This window comes from Antechinus flavipes, chromosome 4, assembly GCF_016432865.1.
Source record: "Antechinus flavipes isolate AdamAnt ecotype Samford, QLD, Australia chromosome 4, AdamAnt_v2, whole genome shotgun sequence".
Classification (NCBI taxonomy): domain Eukaryota; kingdom Metazoa; phylum Chordata; class Mammalia; order Dasyuromorphia; family Dasyuridae; genus Antechinus; species Antechinus flavipes.
In genome coordinates this window covers 80,637,242-80,660,297 of record NC_067401.1, presented here as the reverse complement: position 1 = coordinate 80,660,297, position 23,056 = coordinate 80,637,242, and the positions used below count along the sequence as shown (strand labels likewise).

The window sequence follows — 23,056 nt, the reverse complement described above, 5'->3', positions numbered from 1 at the left end:
CTACTACAGAGATTTCTGTAGAAATTATTTCCCATTTGGAAACTGGAGGAAGATGCTTTGGATTTGTGTTGTTAGAGGCAATAGGTACTTTTAGGTATATTTAGGGGAATGATTTCTGTAACTTACAATTTTGTGATTAGGTGACAAGTTGATATTGAAACTGTCCTTTTCCTAATTACAAATTAATAAACGTTTTTAATTTTACTCTTCTAAAAAAAAAAGAAGACGGGAGGAAGAGAAGGAAGAGGAGGAAGAGGAGGAAGAGAAGGAAAAGAAGGAAAAGGAGAAGTAAAAGAAGGAAGAGAAGAAGGAGGAAGAAGAGGAGGAGGAGGAGGAGGAAAAGAGGGAGGAGGAGGAGAAGGAAAAGAGGGAGAAGGAGGAGGAGAAGGAGAAGTAAAAGAAGGAAGAGGAGAAGGAGGAAGAGGAGGAGGAGAAGGAGGAGGAAGAAGGAGGAGGAGGAAGAAGAAGAAGAAGAAGAAGAAGAAGAAGAAAGCAGCAGCTCAGTTTCGGATTTTTATTTGAAGTGAAGGCAGGACAACAAGCACCATAAAAGCCCCTGGACCATCAAATGTACAGATTTAGGAAACATCTATGTAGAAGAGGGTGCTGAAGCCTTGAGAATAGGTGAGTTTACCAAAGGGCAGACGCTAGAGGGGAATGAAATAGCCAGAGTGTACCGGAAGAAACGCCGACTGCCTGAAGTTTAGGGAGTTACGGAGCTGAAGGCAAAGCTTGGGGTCGGGGAATGAGGAGGGTCCCAGAGGAGAGGGAATGGAACTTTGTGGGCCTGATAGCAATTCAGATCAATAAGCATTACTAAATAATGTTCCAGGCCCTGGGGATAGCACGATAAAAAATGAGAAGTCATTGAGGAGTGTACAGTTTACTGGGCTGGGTGGGGCACGACGTGTGCACAGCTAATAAAGTAAATGGAAAGTAATCTCCTTTGAACTGAGGGGGGACGGAACTAAAAATTAGCGAGATCCGGAAAAGTCTGATTGAGACAGTGGGTCTTGGTAGACGTTGAATGACTTTAGGGATTCCAAAGCCAGAGGCGAGGAAAGCAAGAAGAGAGAGAGCCTGCGCAAAGGCCTGCTGGAACAGGTAGGGACCAAGCTCGGCAAGGGTTTAAAAATACCAAGCTCAAGAGTCAGTTGTGGTCTCGGGAAAAGAAGCTAAAACAGAGATTTGCCACGTCGGGGCTACGGGTCGCCATCAGGGAAATTCCTGAGCGTTTGCTCTCGCAAAGGGTTTGGAGAAGAGAAGCCGAAAGGGCGGAGCCTGGGACAGAGGAACGTCCTTGGGGCGGGGCAATCCAGACTCGTCCTGCCTCCCGCTTCCCCTCCCGGAAGTTCCTCTGTGGGCCGGCAGAGGTCAGAGTGCAGCAGGAAGTAGATACGTGGCCGCCGCCTGTCCGCAGCAGAGGAGGCGCAGCCCGAGATGGCGGGGGTGCTGAGTGCGGAGCGGCTCGAGGTCTCCATCGACGGTCTCACACTGAGCCCGGACCCGGAGGAGCGGCCTAGCGCCGAGGGCGCACCGCTGCTGCCGCCGCCCCCAACGGGGTCTGAGCCCGAGGCGGCGTCGGAGAGGCGGCAGGAGGCCGGGGAGGATGAGGCGGCGGCCGAGGGCCCGGCCCCGGCGGCGCCTCCAGCCCCGGCTCGGGTGACAGCGGCGGACGACTCTCTGTGCTTGGAGGAGTTCTGGGGCTTCGGCCTGGAGGAGCTGTACACCCTGGCACTCCGCTTCTTTAAAGGTGAGCCGGCCTTTGGCTGCCACCCGCCCCGCCCACCTCCTCAGTCAAGTCGGAGCACGGTGCCTAGGCAGCCTCCGGCCCCGACTGCCGCTCTATCTTCCTAGAGCCGGGTCCCTGGGGGCTCGTCCTGGGCCCCTCGGGCCCCTCTCTCCGCTGAGCCAGCTGCCCCTTCTTACGTTTCTCGGGGCCTTGCTGCTGCTGCGCAGTTCCTAATACTCCTATCTCCCCTTCTCTCCTGGGGTGCTCTTCTAGGTCTGATTCCACCCCAGACCCCAAAACGAACCAAAACCACCAAAAACTTTCTTTGCTTCATTTGACAACTCTCTAGGTACGCCACGTTGTTCTCTCTTTGGGGGATGGGGCAGGGAGGGAGAGAAGCTTTTTCCTGAACTTATTTCTACTTCCCGAAATTTCGGAGATTCCCGACCAGAAGTTGCATTGGATTCTCTGGTGGTATGATTGTCTCTAGGACTACCTGGAGGCAGGACCGGAGCCCACCCCTGGTAGCTCCTCCTGCTTATCACACCTCCAGGTGAAGGACTGAAGGAATGTTTGCTTGGTGACTTCTGGGCTATTATTAAAATCTTGATCCTAACTTCAAGTATTTGGATTCCGTCTGGCTATTCTTGAAACTACTTCTATTTTTCCACTCCAACCTACGACTAGTGTTCCGTGGTCTGTCTGTCGTGGTTTTCTACCTTGTAGGGGAAAATTTGAATGATTGATCTGGTCCGTTGTGGGGATGTCCTTTCCCCAGGCAAAATCATTGGGCTAATATGGTAAGGATTGTAGGATAAAACAGCAAATGTGATTTATTTGGGGAAACTTGGTTTAAGATACAGGGTAATAACTTAACAAATTACTTTCCTCTCAAAAACCCTTTTAAAAAAGATGAAATAGGAAATTGAAACAGAGAGAAGTTGTCAGTTCCCCATGATTATGATTAACATTAAATTAAGAGGTCTCGTGGTCATCTTTTTCACTCATGCTTGAAAATCCCTTTCACGTTGTACTGGACTGATGTAGATTTCAAACTCTGGGCTTTTGACTCTTTAATTTAGAGGTCTAGCCGATAATCCACGATGTTTCCCATTTCTATGTTATCGTGAATACTTTAAAAGTAGTTTCTGAACAATGTCCCTCTCATCTTATATGTTTATTAGAAGTTAAAGAGATCTTGTGTCACTAAACTGCCTATGACTTTAACTGGTTCAGACATCTCTTTATTAATTAACCAGGTTGTTGGTTAAGTCAAACTGTTTAGAATTTATTGCACCTTATTGTCTTCACTTTATTCACAGTAAGAGGTAATTGTGGCATGTGCTCACAGTTTAGAGAAATGATAATGGAGAAATAGTTTTAGCTCTTTTGATTTAAGTGATCAGTATTCAGTGCTGCCTTCTCTTTTTAGTGTTTTGCATATAATAAGGCTCTAATAAATGTCAGTCAACAAACATTAAGTTTCTGCTGTGTGCCAGCACTGTCTTAGGGGGTTTGAATTGAATTGTAAAGTAAAACAATCATAATGGCAAGACATTTCTTTGGTGTGAGATCATCGATTTTATCAGTATGTCGGGAACTCCTAGTGTAGATGAGTCCTTCACCAAAGCAGATTAGGCATTTTTCTGTAATTTATGACTTTAGTTACATAGGACCCTTGAGAGATTAAATGACTTGTCCAAGGCCATACAATTGATTTGTGTCAGAGCTTAAAGGCACATTTTCTACTCTATCCACTGTGTCTTTGTAAACCTCATTTACATACAGGTCTGTAGTCTTTATAGTTTAAAATACTGTTATCTTAAGTTTTCAGCCTCCACAGACTATAACAGAATTGCAGTAAAACTGGTATAATAATTTCCCCTTGTATTAAGAGATGCTAGATTTAAATTACACTTGTTATACTTGGATAGTAGAACTCTCTTCTGAAAGTACGAAGCTTTATTCTTAGTGCTAGAAATCTCATATCTTGAAATAAAAGCCACTTAATATGTAAAGTTTGTTAGTTTCTAGTTTAAGCTGCCTCAAGCTAAGGCCAAGTAATTATATTAAGGAACCAATATAGTTGTGATTAAAGGTCTCCATTTGTGGATCATTTGGCAACAAATGGCTTGGTATGGCAAATGCCTAATTGAAAAATAAAAAGGAGGGACCAAAAGTGGTCAGAAGAAATGTACATTGAATTAATGGAAAAAGTAGAATAATGGAATCATTGCCTTTCCTTGTCACCAAGGATAGTAAGTTTTGGTTTTTTCCCCCAGCTTGCTGACCTACATGGACTTTGATTCATTTTTCTAAAACGGTGCTACTGCAAAGTGAAATTTCCCTTGGAATGAGTGACAAGATCATTGTAATGTGGATTTGATTTTTGCTCAGAAAATTTTACCTGTTCCCCAACAGGTTTGAGATATGAAGTATTTCTTTTTACTTGATAGAATAAAACTAGACCTTGGAAAGAAGGATATCTCAGTCCATTTGAAAGATAACATATTGGAAGTCCATACATCCTAGTCTGGTTCTCCTAGTATATAGCCTCCACTGTAGGCTATAATCCTGCTAATTAATCCTCTGCACTTTTGCATTGCTGTCCATTGGGTGGGTGGGTGGGGGGAAATAACTTTTTTGTACCACAAATTAGTATGAAGATGAAATGAGAAACAGATGAAAAAAAAATTGAAAAAGTTAAATGTAAGCATAAAGTGGTTTTTTGTTTTTGTTTTTGTTTTGTTTTTTAAAGCAAATTTCGTTTAAATGGGGTCAGGAGACACAGAATGTAGAATTTAATAAGCTTTTTATTTTTTTATTTTTTAAAGCTTTTTGAATCTAGATGAATAGAGGGAATAAACCTGTGATCTTTAAGAGTTACAGACCAATTAGGTAGAATCTAGTTATAGGATAGAAGAAATTAATTAGATTAAAATCATTTCAGGGTCGACAAGAAATAGACTACCGGATTGAAAATTAAGTATTTTTGAATAATTTTTAATCATTCAGAAATTATAGATATTAAAAAAAAAAGTTTAGAGAACAGAGAGACAAATGAAGATCACCAGGAAATTTTCGGTGGGCTCAATTTGAGTTAGATGCTACCTGTCTGAAATATTTTTTTTCTCCCTTAAAAAAAAGTTTTACTTTTTAAATTTTGATTAACAAGCAACAAATGAATATTCTTTATGCAAAGCAGAACATAAAAAGGAAATCCAAAATATCTTAATTTCTGAATAATTAAAAATAATAGAAACTGTCTGGGTTGATGTCATACTTTTCTGGAAAATTTTTCAAATGGCAATAAAAAAATATGAGTATTGAAGCATCCTTTTCATGATTCCTACATAGGGATATATTTTAAAATGTGCTGTTAAGTATTTGAAATTTTTCTGTGATGACAAAAAAAAAAAACCCAGACCCAAAACCTTTTGGGGTTTTACATACCTATGCAACCAGCAAAAAATTTAAGTTTAGAATCTTGATGTTACTGGTTAGACATTCGTTTGTTAGGTCATTTTCCTATTCCTAGAACAAATTAATTTGTTCCTTTGGGATCCTTTGGGATGTTTCATTTGCAATTGATGCAGTAGTTGACTAGAAATCATTTATACAGTTTGATTTTTCTAACTAAGAGCACTGGGAATTATAGTTCTCAAGGAAACAAAGAATTTTTATTTCAGTGTTCATTGTGGACCAATAACCCGGAAGTTGCTTTGCTTTTTATCCTCTTCATGTACTCATTTGCACGTGCTTTCTCCCCTTGCCTACTAGATTGTAAATCTCTTGAAAATAAGGGATGTTTTGTTTCTCTCTTCTATGCTCCTCCCTCTTGCACAGTTCGGGTCTTGGCTTAATAAATGTTAGAATGACTGTTTCTGAATGGAATCACAGAGGAATATACACTTTAAAAAAAATCCTAGATTCCAAGCAAGCTTTTAATTTTGCTTTTTTGCCTAAATTTTTTTTCTTGACATCTTATGCATTTTTATTTGGTATACAATTTGGTAATTGAATTTTTTTTTTAAACCTTGAATTTATCCTGTATATATCTTATATGTCCATAGCTATTTGCCTGTTGTCTACCATGTTAGAATATGAATTACTTGAGAGAAAAGATTGTTTTTGCCTTTCTTTGCATGGCCCAGCCCTTAGCACAGTGCTATACTGTAAATACTTAAATGTTTGTTGACCATCTGATGTCTTGAACTGAACTATTTAAAATTTTCAAAATGTAGAAATTATATAGGTTTTTCAATCATGTTGAGGACAATAGTTGTTTAATTGACAGAGTTATTATTATCAATAGAGAATAGATAATTTTGTGAAAATTCTAAGGTTTTAAATTTTTCTTTGACTTTCCTTAAACATTTCTAAGGATTTAAAAACAAACAACCACAACCACCACCACTGCCACAACAAAACACATTAGAAAATAGGAAATGGGGTTTTAATGGGGGTGAAGGAAGGATGTTGAGAGAGTTCTCAAGAGCAAGGTGAGAGCAAATTCTCAATTTTTCCCCCCAAGGTCATATGTTATTTGAAACTGTCACTTGAGGTTTTCATTTTCATGCACTCATTTTTCACCCTTCTGTACAGATATACAGCCAGCAAAAGGAATGAATATTTAGAGTGCAAGGGAAGAAGTATGGGATCACCAGAAAATTTAGCTAGGCCTCTGACCAATTCACCCTTAAAACAATTCTGTTCTGATCTGTTAGTCCTTATCCAGTTAGTTTGAAACCAAGATATTTCTTATTTGGAGGTTATCTTAAGTCCATTTCCAAAAGCTCGATGCTTTTTAAGTGAATCAGTACAAATTAACATTCTTTTCATATCATAAAGACTATTAAATAATCTTAATTTGTTAATAGAGTTTACTATCAGCTTTAGAGGTATTTTGATTACTAGTTGTGAGAATTTAGTATTACCCTTAATTTTTTTTTAATATTTTATTTTATTTTATAATAACTTTATATTGACAGAATCCATGCCAGGGTAATTTTTTTACAATATTATCCCTTGCACTCGCTTCTGTTCCAATTTTTCCCCTCCCTCCCTCTAATTTTTCTAAAAATTAGATTTTTTTTTCTTTACCAACCTAATTATATTTGGTTTTTCATACCAGCCTAGTATTAAGGCAATTTAATTAATTGATTGACTAATTTGTTCATTTATTTTATATCTTTTTATTTACAAAACATACATGCATGGGTAATTTTTTCAACATTGACCCTTACAAAACCTTCTGTTACAAAATTTCCCCTCCTTCCCCCACCCCCTCCCCTAGATGGCAGGTAGTCCAATACATGTTAAATGTGTTAAATGACATGTTAAATCCTATACACACACACACACACACACACACACACTTACATAGTTACCTTGCTGCACAAGAAAAATCGGATCTAGAAAGAAAAAAAAACTGCACAGAGAGAGTGGAAATGCTATGTTGTGGTCCACACTCAGTTCCCATAGTTCTCTCTCTGGGTGTAGATGGCTCTCTTCATTACTGAACAATTGGAACTGGTTTGAATCATCTCATTGTTGAAGAAAGTCATGTCCATCAGAATTGATCATCGTATAGTATTGTTATAGTATAGTTGCTGTGTATAATGATCTGGTTCTGCTCATTTCACTTAGCATCAGTTTATATAAGTCTCCCCAGGCATCTCTGAAATCATCCTATTGGTCATTTCTTACAGAACAATAATATTCCATAACGTTCATATACCACAATGTATTTAGCCATTCTCCAACTTATGGGCATCCACTCAGTTTCCACTTTCTAGCCACTACAAAAAGGGTTGCCACAAATACTTTTGCACGTTTAGGTCCCTTTCTCTCCTTTAAGATCTCTTTGGGATATAAGCCCAGTAGAAACACTGCTGGGTCAAAAGATATGCACAGTTTGATAACTTTTTGAGCATAGTTCCAAAGGCAATTTTATTTATTAAATTAAATTTTAATTTTTTTTGAGAGGGGCTTACCTCAATTTTTTTAGACATTGGAAGTTTGAAGTATAAAGGTTCCATCCCCTTTGGCAGCACTATCCTTAAATCATTTCAGAAATAGCTGCATATTTCTTTCTTAATTTTGGTACATATTCTATATAAGAGAGAAGAGGTTCAAATTTTTTTTTTTTTTTTTTGGTAATTATTCACATGTATGAAGTGGTTTAAGATTTATAAAGCACTTTCCTCACCGTAGTCCTTTGAGATTAGTTTGTATGTATTATTCTTCCCATTTTTAAGATGAGAAAACTGAGGCTTAGGGGGATATCATAACTTGCCCAATGTCACATAGTTAATTAGTATCAAAGTTTGAACCCAGGTGTCCTTCTTATGTTATGCTGCTTCTTAAGTAGGAGCAGATCAGTTGATTACAGACTTGCACATTTTGGCTGGGTGGCTATAATTACATAATTACTGTCAAATTCTTTAAATAGAATAAGTTTCAGAATTTTTATTGTAAGTGTAAAGTCATTATGCTAACAAATTAAGTAAGAATATAACCTAGAAGTTGTCTCTTGAATCACTTAAGACACTCTTGCATCCTCACTCAGCCTCTCTTACCCTCTCAATAGGTCATTGAATAAATGAGAGAGAGAAAGAGAGAGAGAGTGTTGAGAGTGTGCTCACGCATGTATATGCACAGATAACACACACACACACATACACACACACACACACATATATTCCTCCTCATTGATGTAGTTTTATTTTCGGTAAAGCTGATTGAAATTTGACATATTTGTCAGTTGCTTTCTGTGCTGTTTCCAAGCTATTTTAGGCTAATTCTTAAGGTAAAATAATCCAAATTACATTTCATTATTGATTTTAATCAGTTTTGCTGAAAATGTATTTCTTTCTCTGAAGTCCTCCTTTCTTCTTTACCAGTTCCATTGCTGTCAGTTAAATCAGGGACACATCTTAGCCGGGGAGGCGGGGTGGGTAAGGAAGGAGTGTTTTTATTAATTAAACTATTAGAAGTTTTCTCTAGTTCAGGACTGTAAAAGCATATTTTTACCCTTTGAAAAAAATACTCCATGGTGAGTAGCCAGTATATTCCTAACTTAGGTTAAAAAAGAAAAAAGTAAGCTGTTAATGTTTATAGAAAATAGAGATATTGCCTGCTAATTTTTTTAAAAAATATTTTTCTTTTTTTTCTTTTCTTTTTTTCTGGCTAGGCACTTGGGATTGTGATTTACCAACATATCACACAACTAGGAAGTATTAAGTGTTTGAAGGCAGATTTTAACTCGGGTCCTCCTGTCACCAGAATGGGTATTCTATCCACTGAGCTATCTAACTGCCCCAGTATTCCTCCTTTTTCTTAAAGAGCTCAAGGTTAACCTTAAGAATTTACTAAAGCATCCTTATAATTTTATTTAGTATTTAAATTGACTAAAGGTTTAGACTCACAGAGATTCTTAATTTGCAATACTTGAACTTGACATTTGTGTTTTGGTATAGTTTCCTTTGTAAGTTCTGTATATGTTATACATTTAAAACTTGGTTCTGAAAAGAAAGGGTTCACAAACTTCAAACTGCCATAGGATACATGAGAGAAAAAAAAAAATTAAGAACCCCTGGTTTAGAGGATATTATGATATTTTTAACAGGCATGAAAATAATTTCTCTCCTCATCCTATATTCTAGTAAACTCCAAGCATTGTTGTCACATGTGGCATTTTCTTGGCAAATATACTGGAGTGATTTGTCCTTTCCTTCTCCGGTGGATTAAGGGAACCAGAGGTTAAGTGACTTACCCAGGGTCACACAGCTAGTAAGTATCTGATATCACCTTTGAATAGGTTTTTCTGACTCCAAACTCAGTGCTTTATCCACTGAGCTACCTGGCTGTCTCCCTGATTGCACTCTCCTAGGCTTAAGTTCATTCTTCAGTTGTAGAACATGATTCTTAAAAGGTATTGTGTGTTATTTTGTCTTTGGTAATAGGAATGTGTAGTGTTTAATATTATTGTACTGTAGGCTAAACAAGACTTAAGTCTTGATCTTAAAGACTGAATCAATAAAAAATTATTTTTTTCTTTTGTGTCAAAGTAGCCTTTGTATATTTTATAAATCATTGTCCTAAAAAGATTTAGGAAAAATTTCCTTTTGCTTATGAATTATGCCTCTTTTAATGCTAATAATGACTTTCTCAAATAACCAGCATGATAATTTTGTGTGAAATTTTAAGATGATAGTTAAGTGCCTGCTTTTTGATTCTTCATGAAAACAACAAAACTTTCAATCATGAAGTTGAGATGTAAAAAATTGTTGCTGTTTTGGTTGTATTTCATAATAAAACAGTCACATAGTTTTGAAATCTTGAGTTATTCTGCAGTTATTTTTTCTTTTGGTTCTGTAAAACAGCAAGACATCTTGTCAGACTTAAAGAAAAAGGCAAAGTGAAGTTATTCATCATCTTCAATAAAAATGAGAAGAAAGTCTTTTTAGGAAGCTACATATCACCAAAAAGTAACTATACTAGTTTTGTTTGCCTTCTAAGACAAAGCTACATAGCATCAAAAACTACAGTAATAACTTGATTTTTTTTTAAACTCATTTTTTGTTTTATTATTTTATTTTTTCAAATTCATGCAAAGATAGTTTTCAACATTCATCTTTGCAAAACCTTGTAAATTTTTCTTTCTCTCCTTTCCATCCCCCCTTCCCTAGACTGCTTGCAATCTAATATAGGTTAAACATGTGCAATTTTTAAAAGCATTTCCATATTTGTTACGCTGTGCAAGAAACATCAGAACAAAAGTGAAAATAAACATGAGAAAGAAAAAAAAGCAAACCAACAACAATAAAAAGATGAAAATACTATATATGCTTCCCTCTCTGATTGTGTATGGCAATTTCCATCACAAATCTCTTAGAATTGCCTTATCACTTCATGTAACAACCCAATTTTTAACTTGGGAATAGATACTAAGGAGATATAAAAGCATTGATTGGGAATAAAGAATGAAAAAGGCCGGACTTACAAGATTTACAGAAGTCTCATACACTTATATCATGACTGTTTTCTCTGAGAAGACAAGAAGGTATTGGACATGGTGAGCAATGCATAACATCACAGATGATGTAATTGATTATATTTTAAAGGACTGGAAAAGACATCATTAATGTAGGTCATCACTTGAACAGCTCTTTAGATACTTGACTTGTTAGAGGAAGAATTAGAATTGGGGAAAAGCTAGAAGAAAGAATAATAGTTCTGGATAACCTTCCTTTCCAGTACTGGCTGCACCTTTACTCATATTCCTCAGCTGGGAAGTTTGAGTATTCCTTGCTCTCCATTATCACTTCCAGGTTTCCCTCCTTCATCCATCATTCAGAAATCTCTCTTTTAATGTTCATGCACTTCATATCTATCACTATCAGAATCCTGGTTGCTGTTGTCTCTAGATTTCCCTGGTGAATTTGATACCTGACATTTTTCCTCCAACTTCTGCCTTCATAGTAGGGTACTTCAACATACATATTGGTTCTCCCTCAAATACCCTAATCTACTTACTTCCATCATTTACCTTTCCACCCCACCAGAGATACACACCTTTATCATCATAGACTTGATCTTGCCATCATCCACATGTGTACTACACCCACATTAAAAAATTCTGAAATCCTCTTATTGAACCATTCATCTGTTGGCTTTTCATCTCTCTCTCTGCCTTCCCTTACATAAACCTGTCCCTTGATCTCTCACTGCTCTCTCCTTTTTATCTTAACTCTACCTGGTACTCCTCATTTGAATCCCTTTCTCCCTGATATCACTGATTAAGTGTAGCCAACTTCAGCCTTGCAGCACTTTCACCATTCAGCACCTTTTTTTAATATATATTTGTGCTACTGAATGAAGATGGAGAAAAATCCCTGTATCTGACAAGATCCGATACAAATTTATGTTCCATAACTTCAGCTGGACTGTTCACTGAAGCTAGGCAATCCTCTCAGACAATGCCTCTCATATCAACACATTATTCCACTTTCCACAGTGACTTTTCCAATTCAAACTTTCTTTGCTAATTCCCAAGCTCATATATTCAACTTTTTTTGAACCTGCATTTCAATTTTTTTTTAACTGGAAGTCCAATAGACATCTTAAACGCATTATGTCCCAATAGAACTCATCTTTAAACTCTTCCTTCTTTCCCCCATATTACTCTTGAGAGTAGTGCCCTTGAGGGCAGCACATCCTCCTCCCAGACCCTCAGACTCGCCACCTGGGAGTCATTCTGGATTTCTTAGTATCTCTTATCCCTATATTCAAGCTGTTAACCAAAGCCTGTCGAGTTAAACTTTGCAACAAACCTCAGATGTGCTCCCTTAGCCCCATTCCTTTGATAATGCCCTGATAATAGCCCCATATCATCTCACATCTGGACTATTGTCATAGCTTACTGGTAGGTCTGCCTGGATCAACTCTCCCTATTCCAGTGAATCCTCCATTTTACTCACAAAAGTGATTTTCCCAAAGCACAGTTCCGATCATGTCTAACCCACCTCCCCACCCCCTAAAATAAACTCCAGTGACTTTTTTGTTGTCTTCAGGAATAAATACAAAATGCTGTTTTACTATGTACATTCAGAGTGCTTCATAACTTAGCCCCTTCCTACCTTTGCAGTGTTTTTATATCTTACTTTCTGACATGTGCTCTTTGCTCCAGTGATGCTGGTCTTCTGGCTCTTCCACAAAGGAGACAATTCCATCTCGTCACTAGGCATTCTCTTTGGCTGTCTTCATGCTCTCCCTCCTATGTGTGACCTTCTAATCCCAACTAAAATCCTGTCTTGTACAAGAAGCCTTTCCAACCCTAATGCTTTCCCTCTTTGATTATTTCCTTTTTGTCCTGTTTGATATAGCTTTGTGTATATGTGTGTGTATGTATAGTCTGTCTGTGTTGTTGCCTCCATCAGATTGTAAATTCTTAGAGATCAAGGACTATCTTTTGCCCCTTTTTGTATTCTTAGTATTTAATCTAGTGCCTTAGATATAGTGGGCACTTAATAGATTGTTGTTAACATTATTTATTGGTAATGGCATATAATTGAAGCATCTAATTCTAATTTATTTAAACAATTAATGAAAACTAGGCAGTGGATTGTAGAAATGACATTGACATAGATTATAAAAAATTTAATTTGTGAAAATCATTTGCCATAACAAGGACACCAAAAGAACATATTAGTCAGCAAATACTCAGATTATTTGCTAAGCAGATATGAATGGCAGCTAAAGGCACTGTTTAGAAAATAAACTCATTTGTAAAATATTAGGGAGATAGGTGCTGGAGAATTATGGTAGTATGTCTTTATAAAACAGAGACAAGCAATGGTAGAACAGAATTAATTTAAAGAAAATTTGTTCTTAGGCCCATTTAAACAAAATCAGGATGAGAATGAAAGAAGGAAAACAAAGTATAAGAACTGGAAAAGGATTTATAACAAAATTTACCATCGACGATGTTTAAAGTCACCACAGTTAATACGAATGTCACAGACCTGGGTATAATTAGTTCCGGGATTAAAAATGCCATTGAACACAGTAAAGGCCAAAAGAGCATGTAAATTAATCCATGTATTTGTAGGAAATCTATTTTGGAGATTACATAATTTTGAAGATTGATTTTAAGCTATCTGAAAGAAGAAAAGGCTCCTAAAATATGGAAAAAAGAAATCTTGGTCTTTATTAAGATTGAAAAAGGCAATTGGGAAAAATCAATGAATATATATATACACACACACATATACTTTCTCTTCTATATGAAAGTTTTTGAGAATCATCTATGCATTTGTCAGTGGTATCTTCCATGAGGAGATTAGTAGGAAACAGGCCTTCAAATATGTATAAAGATAAAAGATATTCACCACAGTGATGGACTAGAATTAAGAAATCAAGATGTTCTATCTCCAGGAAATGGCAAACTCTTTTAGTGATCTCAGATTTCTAACGGTCACTATTTTTAATATGATTCCTCCTGTATTTTGTGCAGGGACAAGTAGCTAATGCAGTGGATGAAATGCTGGACTTGCAGTCAGATCTGAGCTGAAATGCAGCCTAACCCTTTATAATTTTTCATTTTGGGGAAAAGCTCAGATTTTTTTGTTTCTTATTGGTAAATTTTCAATAAAAAGTATAATTCTTGAAAACAATCAAAACAGTCAAAAGTGGAAACTATATTTATCAACCTTTTGTCCCCCTTTCCTCCCAAACAGGAAGCCTGTGATACTAACAAGATAATAATAATATATTTCACCTAAGTTTAGTTGCCATTTAAAGTATTTACATATGGAGTTACACAATTTGTATTCTTTTGGATGTACTTCATCCTAGTTTCATGTTTTCTTTGCATTTCTGTAAATTCTTCATTCTTGTTATTTATGACTCAATGACATTTCATTGTTGGTGAAGATTAATTCACATTTCACAATTTTTTAGCCATTTACCAGTTGTTGGACACATAATTAGTTTCTAACTTTTTTAAAAAAATTACAAATTGTGTTCCTTTGAATATTTTTGTATAAATAGCATATCAACCAGAATAGTAGTATGATTTAGTGGAGGAAATAAAGTCAGGAAAATCTGGGTTTGAATCCATTTAATGGTTTTGTGACCAACGTGTTTAACTATTTTGAGCCTCAATTTCCTCCTTGGTAAATGGGGGTTAATAATAGCATAAAGGGGCAGCTAGTTGGTGCGGGCAGCTAGTTGGTACAGTGGATGGAATACTAGCCCTGAAGTCAGGAGGACTTGAGTTCAATTAGGACTTCTGACACTTACCACTTCCTAACTGTGTGACCCTGGGCAAGTCACTTAACCCCAATTGCCTCAGCAAAAAATAATAATAATAGCAGCATATAGTTCTAGGTTGTTATGAAGATGTAATAAAAATAATTCTTTACCGTTTTAGTTTTTTCAGGCATAGTGCTTATGAGGAAATTAAAGAACTTCACGTTAAAAAGCCTGACTTGTCTGATAAATTTTTATTTTTTAATCATTTGCAACCCTTATTAAAATATTCCAAAATACTCAAATATAGAAAAGCAGTATCAAGTATTCTCCTAGTTTTATCTTCAGTAGTCAAGTGCATTTATTTTCTTATCTCTAAGTAATCGTAGATGTAGAATTTGAAGAGCCCTTAGAAGCCTCTAGTTCAGCCTTCTCATTTTAGAGATAGGGAAGATGAAGCCCAGAGATCATACTTAACCATGTTCACAGGCTTTAAATGAAATGGTTCAAACCTAGGCCCTGTGATACAGTTCAGTGCATTTGCTATGCACCTTTTACCACATACCCATACCTGTCCTTTTCCTTCTCCTATAGAGTTCAGGAAAAATAATCTAAATTCATTTGACTATCTTTAGAAGTATAGGGAAAACTTTTAAGGAAATGTGTGTGTCAGAGAAGCAGCATAGCATAGGAGGTAAAGTGCTATATTTGTAGTTTGGATCAGGGCTTAAACTTTTTGCACTTTGTACTTGAGAAATTTTTATGTGACCCCCAAGTATATAAGTATATAAAATAGGTGTGCAAGTCAAACATTTACTATAGAATTAATTTTATCACCCCATATTCAGTTATGAGATCCTATATGGGGTTTTAAAGCACTGTAAGAACCTGAAGTCTTAGAAGACTCGAGTTTCTAGCTTTGTGGTCATAGTCAAAATCATAGCCTATCATTTTCAGTTTCATTACTTATAAAATGGAATTACAATTATATAATAATACCTACTTGAGAGAATTGTTTTAAAACTCAAAAAAGAGTGTATGAAAACTACTTTTCAAACTTGAAAGCACCCAGAGAGCTACATTTGCAATAAGTTGTTGTTGTTATAACTGAAATTGGTAATCCTAAATATCAAAATTCACTTATTGGGGAAGAGGGATGGAAATCTCCTAGTGTCAAGGAAGCTTTCCATTTCTTTGCTAGAGTTCTTATTATTTGTTGGCATTCTGTAATGTAGAGTGAAAGATCCTTACTCCACAGCCTTTTTAGATTCTCATATTAGACAAAATGCTGTCGTAAAGCAAAACTGTTTGGTCAAATAGTTCTGTTTCTAGTCTAGTCATTGGAAAGCCTTGTGTGTCTCATTATTCCAGTGGAATAATTCAGGGGTAGGTCTAGTCAATTTGATGGTTGAAAATTAGTCTGATGAATAAATTTCTCATTCTTTTAATCCTGGTCTAGCATCAGAGGTCTGTAATTGAACTGGCTGTTCAGAGATCTCACTGATGAGAGCCACTTTATCAATAGTTTTCACTTAAAAAATTGAATCAATGAATTTTTATGCATTTTTCGCCTTACTCTCAAACTTTATGCACTAAATAATAGAGATCATTTACTTAGTGTTTTGCAAAACACTTCATTTACATGAAGTTTTTCATTTGCTTCTCATAACAGTCCTATGGAAGAAACATAGATATATAAATATATATATGTGTGTGTGTATACATAGATATATAAATATATATATGTGTGTGTGTGTGTGTGTGTGTGTATACACACACACACACACACACACACGATCTGGAAAGGGCTCAGAGGTTTTTTTGATCCCTACATTTTACAGATGATGAAACTAGTCCAGTGATTTGCTTAAAGTCAAAAGGCAAGTAAGTAGCTACTCCAACCTGTATTAGCTTCATTTTATAAATGAGGAAAAGGAAGCCTCAAGTAAGATGAAAATTACTCTTGGTCAGTGAACCTGAAGTGTCTGAGGTAGAGTTTGGAGGTGACCCTTTTTGACTGCCCCTCATTGTTTCTCATGTTATTTCTATGGTAATAGGAATACTAATCTCCCCCCAAAGAAAGAAAATTATCTAGATCTTATAAGTTAATCATTTTTAGCGGCAGATTAATTTAGTTTCCTATGAAATTACGTTGGAATCATTTGTCACAAGTTTCTGTGACTGTTGCCTTTGTTATATGCTTCTTTAATTTTATAATTCTAAACTAAAGCCATTCTCAATTACACGTTACTTTTGTTTCAGCTTTAGGTGGTATTTGAGTTGGTGTTTATGCTGTTCTCTTTGTAGGATTACTAACAGGACTTTCTGCAAGTATTTTCAGAAATGTGCTCCATTCTTACCCATATCCTGTTACTCATTTTCCTGTTTTTTGTAATAACTAATTTAGTACAGATAATTGTAGGGGTCTGTATTGCTGAGTATAATGCTTTATGTTGTTGCACTTTTCTATGGTTTTATCGTTAGAAATATTGATCTCTAAAAATACCTTTTAAATATTTTAATGCTATTGAGCCTCTATAGAAACCTAAGCATTATGTGCATTTTATATGGATATGAGAAAGTAACACTATCAGCCATTTTTCTATGTGAGGCTTTAGAGAATTGTTTTCAAAATTCAAATGTTCCAGAACTTCTCAGTTCTTTCTTTTGTAAAATGGGAGGATTAGATTAGAGTTCAAAGGAGTCCCTTCCAGCTCTAATTTTATTAGTGTTTTTCTCCATCTTTTACTGGTAGCATCCTATGTATGTTATGTAGGCCAAGGAAAGGCCTAGTTCTTGCTTTGCAAGACCTTCCATTTTTTTATGCCCATCTTTGTGAAATTTTTAAATGGGATCATGTTTGGGAAGACTTGTGAAAACTGTAACAGGCTACATATATATTACTCTAAGGTATGGCTTTTATCCTTCCTGTTTACTGTGGAAATAGCAGAGTAGGAAAGTTAGTCCTATCTGTAATGTAACAATTGAAGTTTTGGCTTATAATTTTCTTTTCAATATGAATAAGATGACCAATTAAAGACCACTAGTGTAATCTGAGGGGAGTTAATAGAAATTTTAAAGTAGTTCTTAATGTATAAAGCTGTGTCCTGGAATTGTATTACATCAACATTTTCGTTTGCCATTAAATTTTTTTAGGTACATTTTTATGTGGGTGAAGTAAACATTAAAATACATAGTGCTTTTTTTTTTTTCTTTGTATATTTTGGGAGGAAAGGAAATTTTTATATAATAGAATGTGCCATTGAAACTTGCTGATAATCAGGATTTCTTATTTATTTGCTTAAGTACACATCATTTGGGAAGAGGTTGCTTCTATGTCCCTTTTCAGGGAATAGAGGCTAATTAGAATTTCTTTGGTAATTTTGGTTTTATTTTTAACTGACAGAATGGAAAAAGTAGTCAAAAGCAACTAATGGTTGGAATGGATAAATTTTGAATATAGCAATTCAAGATACTTATGCTGTATTTTGCAAGCTGGATGCCCTGTTAAAGCTATAAAAAACTGAAATTACCATGTTGATTCAATTTATTCTCATACCCCACATGTTAATAAGGCCTGTTTTAACTATCATGTTTGTAAATGGGTGGTGGTGTTACTTAGTTTTGTCTGACTTTTTGTAATCGCATTTTGGAGTTTTCTTGGTAAAGATACTAGAGTGGTTGGCCATTTCCTTCTCCAGCTCAACTTACAGATGGTGGAACTGAGGCAAACCAGTGATTTGCCCAGGGTCACACAGCTAGTATCTGAGATTGGATTTGAATTCAGGTCCTCCTGATTCCAGGGCCAGCATTCAATCTATGTGCTACCTAACTGGGAGCATACACAGGCAGAGGAGCACGTCCGAACTGCTTAAGTATATGGCTTGATTCAAGATGCAAGCTATTGGACTCTTAACTTGAAAATGAGTCAGCTTTTTAGAATGTGACTTATGTAAACTTTGAGGCTTTATTATATTTTAAAATTCATGTAATCATGTCATCTACAAAATTACAAAGGACTTCTGTTGCATCCATCCTGAAAGGAGTGCTGATCCTGAAGTCAGGGCCGACCTAGTTTTGAATCCTGGCCCAGTAATTTTTGATCATGGACAAGTCACTTAACTTACATTTCAGTTTTCTCAAATGTAAAGATGGGGATAATTATTGTTTTAGTAAATACTTTTATGTGGTTATGAAGAAAGGCTATTATATAAAATTGGATTTGCTGATATGTTGAACAGATGATCATTCCACTGCTAAAGAGTTCTAGTGACAAGAAATTCACCACCTCATCAATCAGTACATTTCATTTTTGACTGTCTCTAAGCATTAAAATATTTAAAATACTTTTCCTTAATATTGGCCAAAGTCTGCTTTTAGGTAACTTCTTAAACAGATTGATCTGAATTTGCCATACAACGTAACTAATCCTTTGTTTATATTAACCCTTCAGATATTCAAAGATAATGATATATCTATAATATCTTTCATCTTCCAACTGTTACTCATATGATAATTTTTGTGGCCCCTTAAAATCCAATCACTCTTTGATATCTACTTTTAGTATTAATGTTGTTATTGAAATGTGACTTGAAGAACTAACACACATTATTTTGGATATGAGCTGACCAATACAAGGAATGCTGTCTTTATGTGTCCATTAATGCAGCCAAAGCAAAAATTAACCTTTTTGGCAACATGTTTCACTGTTGACATGCTACATTGGGTTAATGGCCTGTTTTAAATTCCCTAGTCTTTTTCCTCACTTGATTGTAAACTTGCTTTGTCCTGTGATTAAGTAATTGAATGGGGGAGTGGGGTGGGCAAAAGGAAAATATGAAAATTTAGGACTTTTCATTCCTATTTAAGTTTGGTTTATCTCTACTTAAAAATGTAGTTATTTCCCACATTTTTCCAGTTTGTCATTGTTTTTGGAACCCTATATTTTCTTTCCCAGTACTTCACTGCCTTTTTTAAGTGTTGCTGTCTAAGCCTTTGCCATATCCTTTGTTTTGTAACCCCCCCACCCCCCACCCCCCATTGGGGTTAAGTGACTTTCCCAGCTTCACACAGCTAGTGACTGTTAAGCATCTGAGGTCAAACTTGAACCTCCATCCACTGCGCCATCTAGTTGCCCCATATATCTAAGTCTTTGGGGAAAAAAATTGTTTATAAGTAAAGAATAGAACTGTGCTATAAACCATTGAAAATCCTTTCCAGGTTAATATAGTTCAGTCTGTTAATACTCTTTGGTAGTTTAATTAGTATCATCTAGCCTATATTGGTCCACATTTCCTCATTTTGTTCTTAAGAAATTTCTTGAGAGACTTTATCATATGATAAAGGCTCAGTTTTCTTTAAAAATTTTTTATTGTAGCTTTTTATTTACAAGATATATGCATGGGTAATTTTTCAGCATTGACTTTTGCAAGACCTTCTGTTCCAACTTTTCCCCTCCTTCCTCCCACCCTCTCCCCCAGATGGCAGGTAGATCAATACATGTTAAATATGTTAAAGTATATGTTAAATACAATATATGTATACATATCCATACAGCTATTTTGCTGCACAAGAAAAATCAGACTTAAAAATAAGGTAAAAGTAAGCTGAGAAGGAAATCAAAAATGCAAGCGGACAAAAATGGAGTGGAAAAACGATGTTGTAGTTTACACTCATTTCGCATAGTTCTTTCGCTGGGTGTAGCTGGTTCTATTCATTATTAAACGAATAGAACTGATTTGGTTCATCTCATTGTTGAAGAGAGCCATGTCCATCAGAATTGATCATCATATGTATAATGATCTCCTGGTTCTGCTCATCTCACTTAAAGGCTCAATTTTCTTATATGTAAAACGGAGATTAAAATGCTTTTGGTTGAAATCCATAACTTTTCCTTAATCTTTCAGTTCAGTAAGCCTATAAGGAGGAAATTTGGCTAATTTGGCATGAGTTCTTCTTAGTAGACTCATACAGCCTCCTCCTAGTTATTGCTATATTCTTTTTTTAAGTACTTAATCAGCCAGCCAGTTAATATGCTTTAGGATGTTGCTTGGGATCAAGTTTACCAGCCTGTAGATTAGGAAATAAATTGTCCCAGCTCACTTTCCCTGCTTGCCTTGCTTTCTCTTGGAAGCCTGACAGTATATATTTTTTTTCTCTGCTCTTTGACCTGTTGGCAGTTTCTTTGTAGCCTGGGGTGTCATTCATTCTGGCCATGTGTTTTGAATTCCTTTAAAGCATCTCAGTGTTCTTATTCTCCTTACCTGTATTTGATTCTGCTGTTCTTTAAATGTTTCTTTTAGTCTTTCTGATCAGAGCATCATTCTTGAAAATCAATCAATATAAAAGCATTTATTAAGCTCCTGCTGTGCGCTAAAAAGCATGGTGGATATATCTTCTAAGAGCAAGGGAGATACAGATTTAAGTGTTGCCTCTCATGTGTGCTGGCTATGTGGCCATGCCAAATTATTTAAGCTCTCTGTCTCCTGCCAACTTTTTGAGACTTTAAATTGCAAAGTATTGCATGCTACTTGCTTTGGTAGAGAATTTCATCACTGGCAGTTCCCTCTGTACTAATGAAGAAATAAATGTCAAGCAGTGTCCATAGTTTTGGGATGTCCTCAGAAAGCTTACATTCTATCTGGGAAACAACACATATAAAGTATATATTAATAATATAAGTATGTATTAAATAAAGTTAACTTAAATTTACTTAAGTTTAACTTTAAGGAATGTCAGGGTGTTAACCTGAGTGATTAGAAGAACTGTGAAGTTCTCAGCAGAAACAAGGAATTTAGGAAGAGGGATGAGCTTACTGGAAAAAATGGAATTTTGAATTTTGAGATGCCTTGAATGAAAGTAAAATAGTATTCTACTTTATCTTTGTTAATCATTATCATTTACCATTTACCCCAGTCAATAATCTTTTCCTTTTTTTGTGCTGATGTAGTTTTTTTCTCCCATGGCAAACTGAATTTTATTTGACAGATGTAGGTTAAACTTATTTTCTTTCTTTTTAAGAAATTTTAAAATTTTTTTGTCATCTTTTGTTTTTGTTACCTGCATATTCCATTTTGAATCTCTTTATAAACAGATATCTTACAGGATAAATATCTGAGATTTCTTAAAGATTCTCAGAGAATTATCCTTTATAACAAAAAATAGGGGAAAAATTTTTCAAGCAAACTAATCAACATATTGGAAAAAAATTGGTAAATATTCAGTCTTCTAAATCCACAACTCTACAAAAAAGAGAGGTGGGAGATACATTATCATTTTTCTTATTTGGGATCAAACTTGATCATTATAATTTCACATCATTCAGATTTTATTTTCTTTCCACATACAGTATAATAATAGGCATTATATATATATATATATATATAGTTTTCCTGGTTCTTATTTCACTTTGTAGCAGTTTATAGAAGTCTTCCTATATTTCTTTTTAGACATTTTTTTATGGCACAAATAATATTCAGATACGTTGATGTGATAGAAATCTTTTAAATCATTGTACAAATGGATGGATACATATTTTCTTTTCAGTTTCATATTACTATAGAAAGTGTGGCTATAGATCCTGATGTGACTTTTAAAGTACTTTTTTGTTCTTGTCTTTTTTTTTTTTTTAATCCCCATAAGTTTTATGGCCTTTATGCTTTTGTGGTTACATAACTCTGCTCCTGTCTTTTACGTGTCTAAAAAACCTTAGCTTAAAAATAAATTTAAAAATTTAAAAACCTTATAATAATAACCTCTTAAAGGATAAGGTTTTTTATGAAACCATTTTAAAAATCCAATTTCCTTCTTTTATGAATATAATTTGCTATTATTTAGTCAGAATTATTATTATTATTATCAGGTGTGTTCTCCCTTGACCTGTCATTTTAAAATTTCTAGTCAAGGAATCATGCCCATCTTTTCTCTGAACTTTTTGAAATCAGCTTCCCCTAAATTTACAGAGGATATTGCTTGGGCATGTCTTTTATTTCCATCTTTGCTATCAAAGGTCTAAACTAGGATGATTTTCTGCGTCTTCAGCCAATTCTTCTCTGGTTGGAAATTACCTCTAATGTGACAGTTTATATCATCACTTCTGCCACTTTTCAAATAAGGTGGAACTGAAAAGTCAAGTAAATGGGGAATTTCAGAAAATAGATTACCATATCATAGCTGTATCCTGCCTCTGTATCAAGAACACATCCCTTCCTTATAACTAGGCCACTTGTACATAATCCTACCATTTTATCATGTGTTTCTGCCTTTTTGTCTTAATCTACCTCCTTATTTATGTATATTTCCACAGAATTCTATATGTTCTTGATATATAATGCTAATTCATTTAATTCAGAAATGGTGTTTTGAAAATAATCTTTAAATTCTGTTGTTCTAAAATCCTTATTTAAACATCTCAATTTAACAGGATTTTTTTCATGCTGAAAATAATCTTTGAATTCTGTTTTGTTTTAAAGTCCTCATTTAAGCCTCTCAATTTTACAAGTTCTTTTTCACGTGTTGGCTGCTGCATTGGCAAATAGACTACTTTCAGTATATAGGTCTTAGCCACAT

At 35.4% G+C, this 23,056-nt stretch overlaps 1 protein-coding gene across 1 annotated transcript in view; it reads left to right on the top strand.

Annotated features, from left to right (window-relative positions):
* The first annotated feature begins 1,420 nt into the window (after nucleotides 1–1,420).
* ACBD3 (acyl-CoA binding domain containing 3) overlaps nucleotides 1,421–23,056 on the top strand; it is a 41,303-nt gene continuing 19,667 nt past the window's right edge. Inside the window, exon 1 of the mRNA XM_051993413.1 lies at nucleotides 1,421–1,753. Within this exon, the coding sequence (XP_051849373.1) occupies nucleotides 1,441–1,753 (313 nt within the window). The 5' untranslated portion in view covers nucleotides 1,421–1,440. The remainder of the gene's footprint in view (nucleotides 1,754–23,056) is intronic.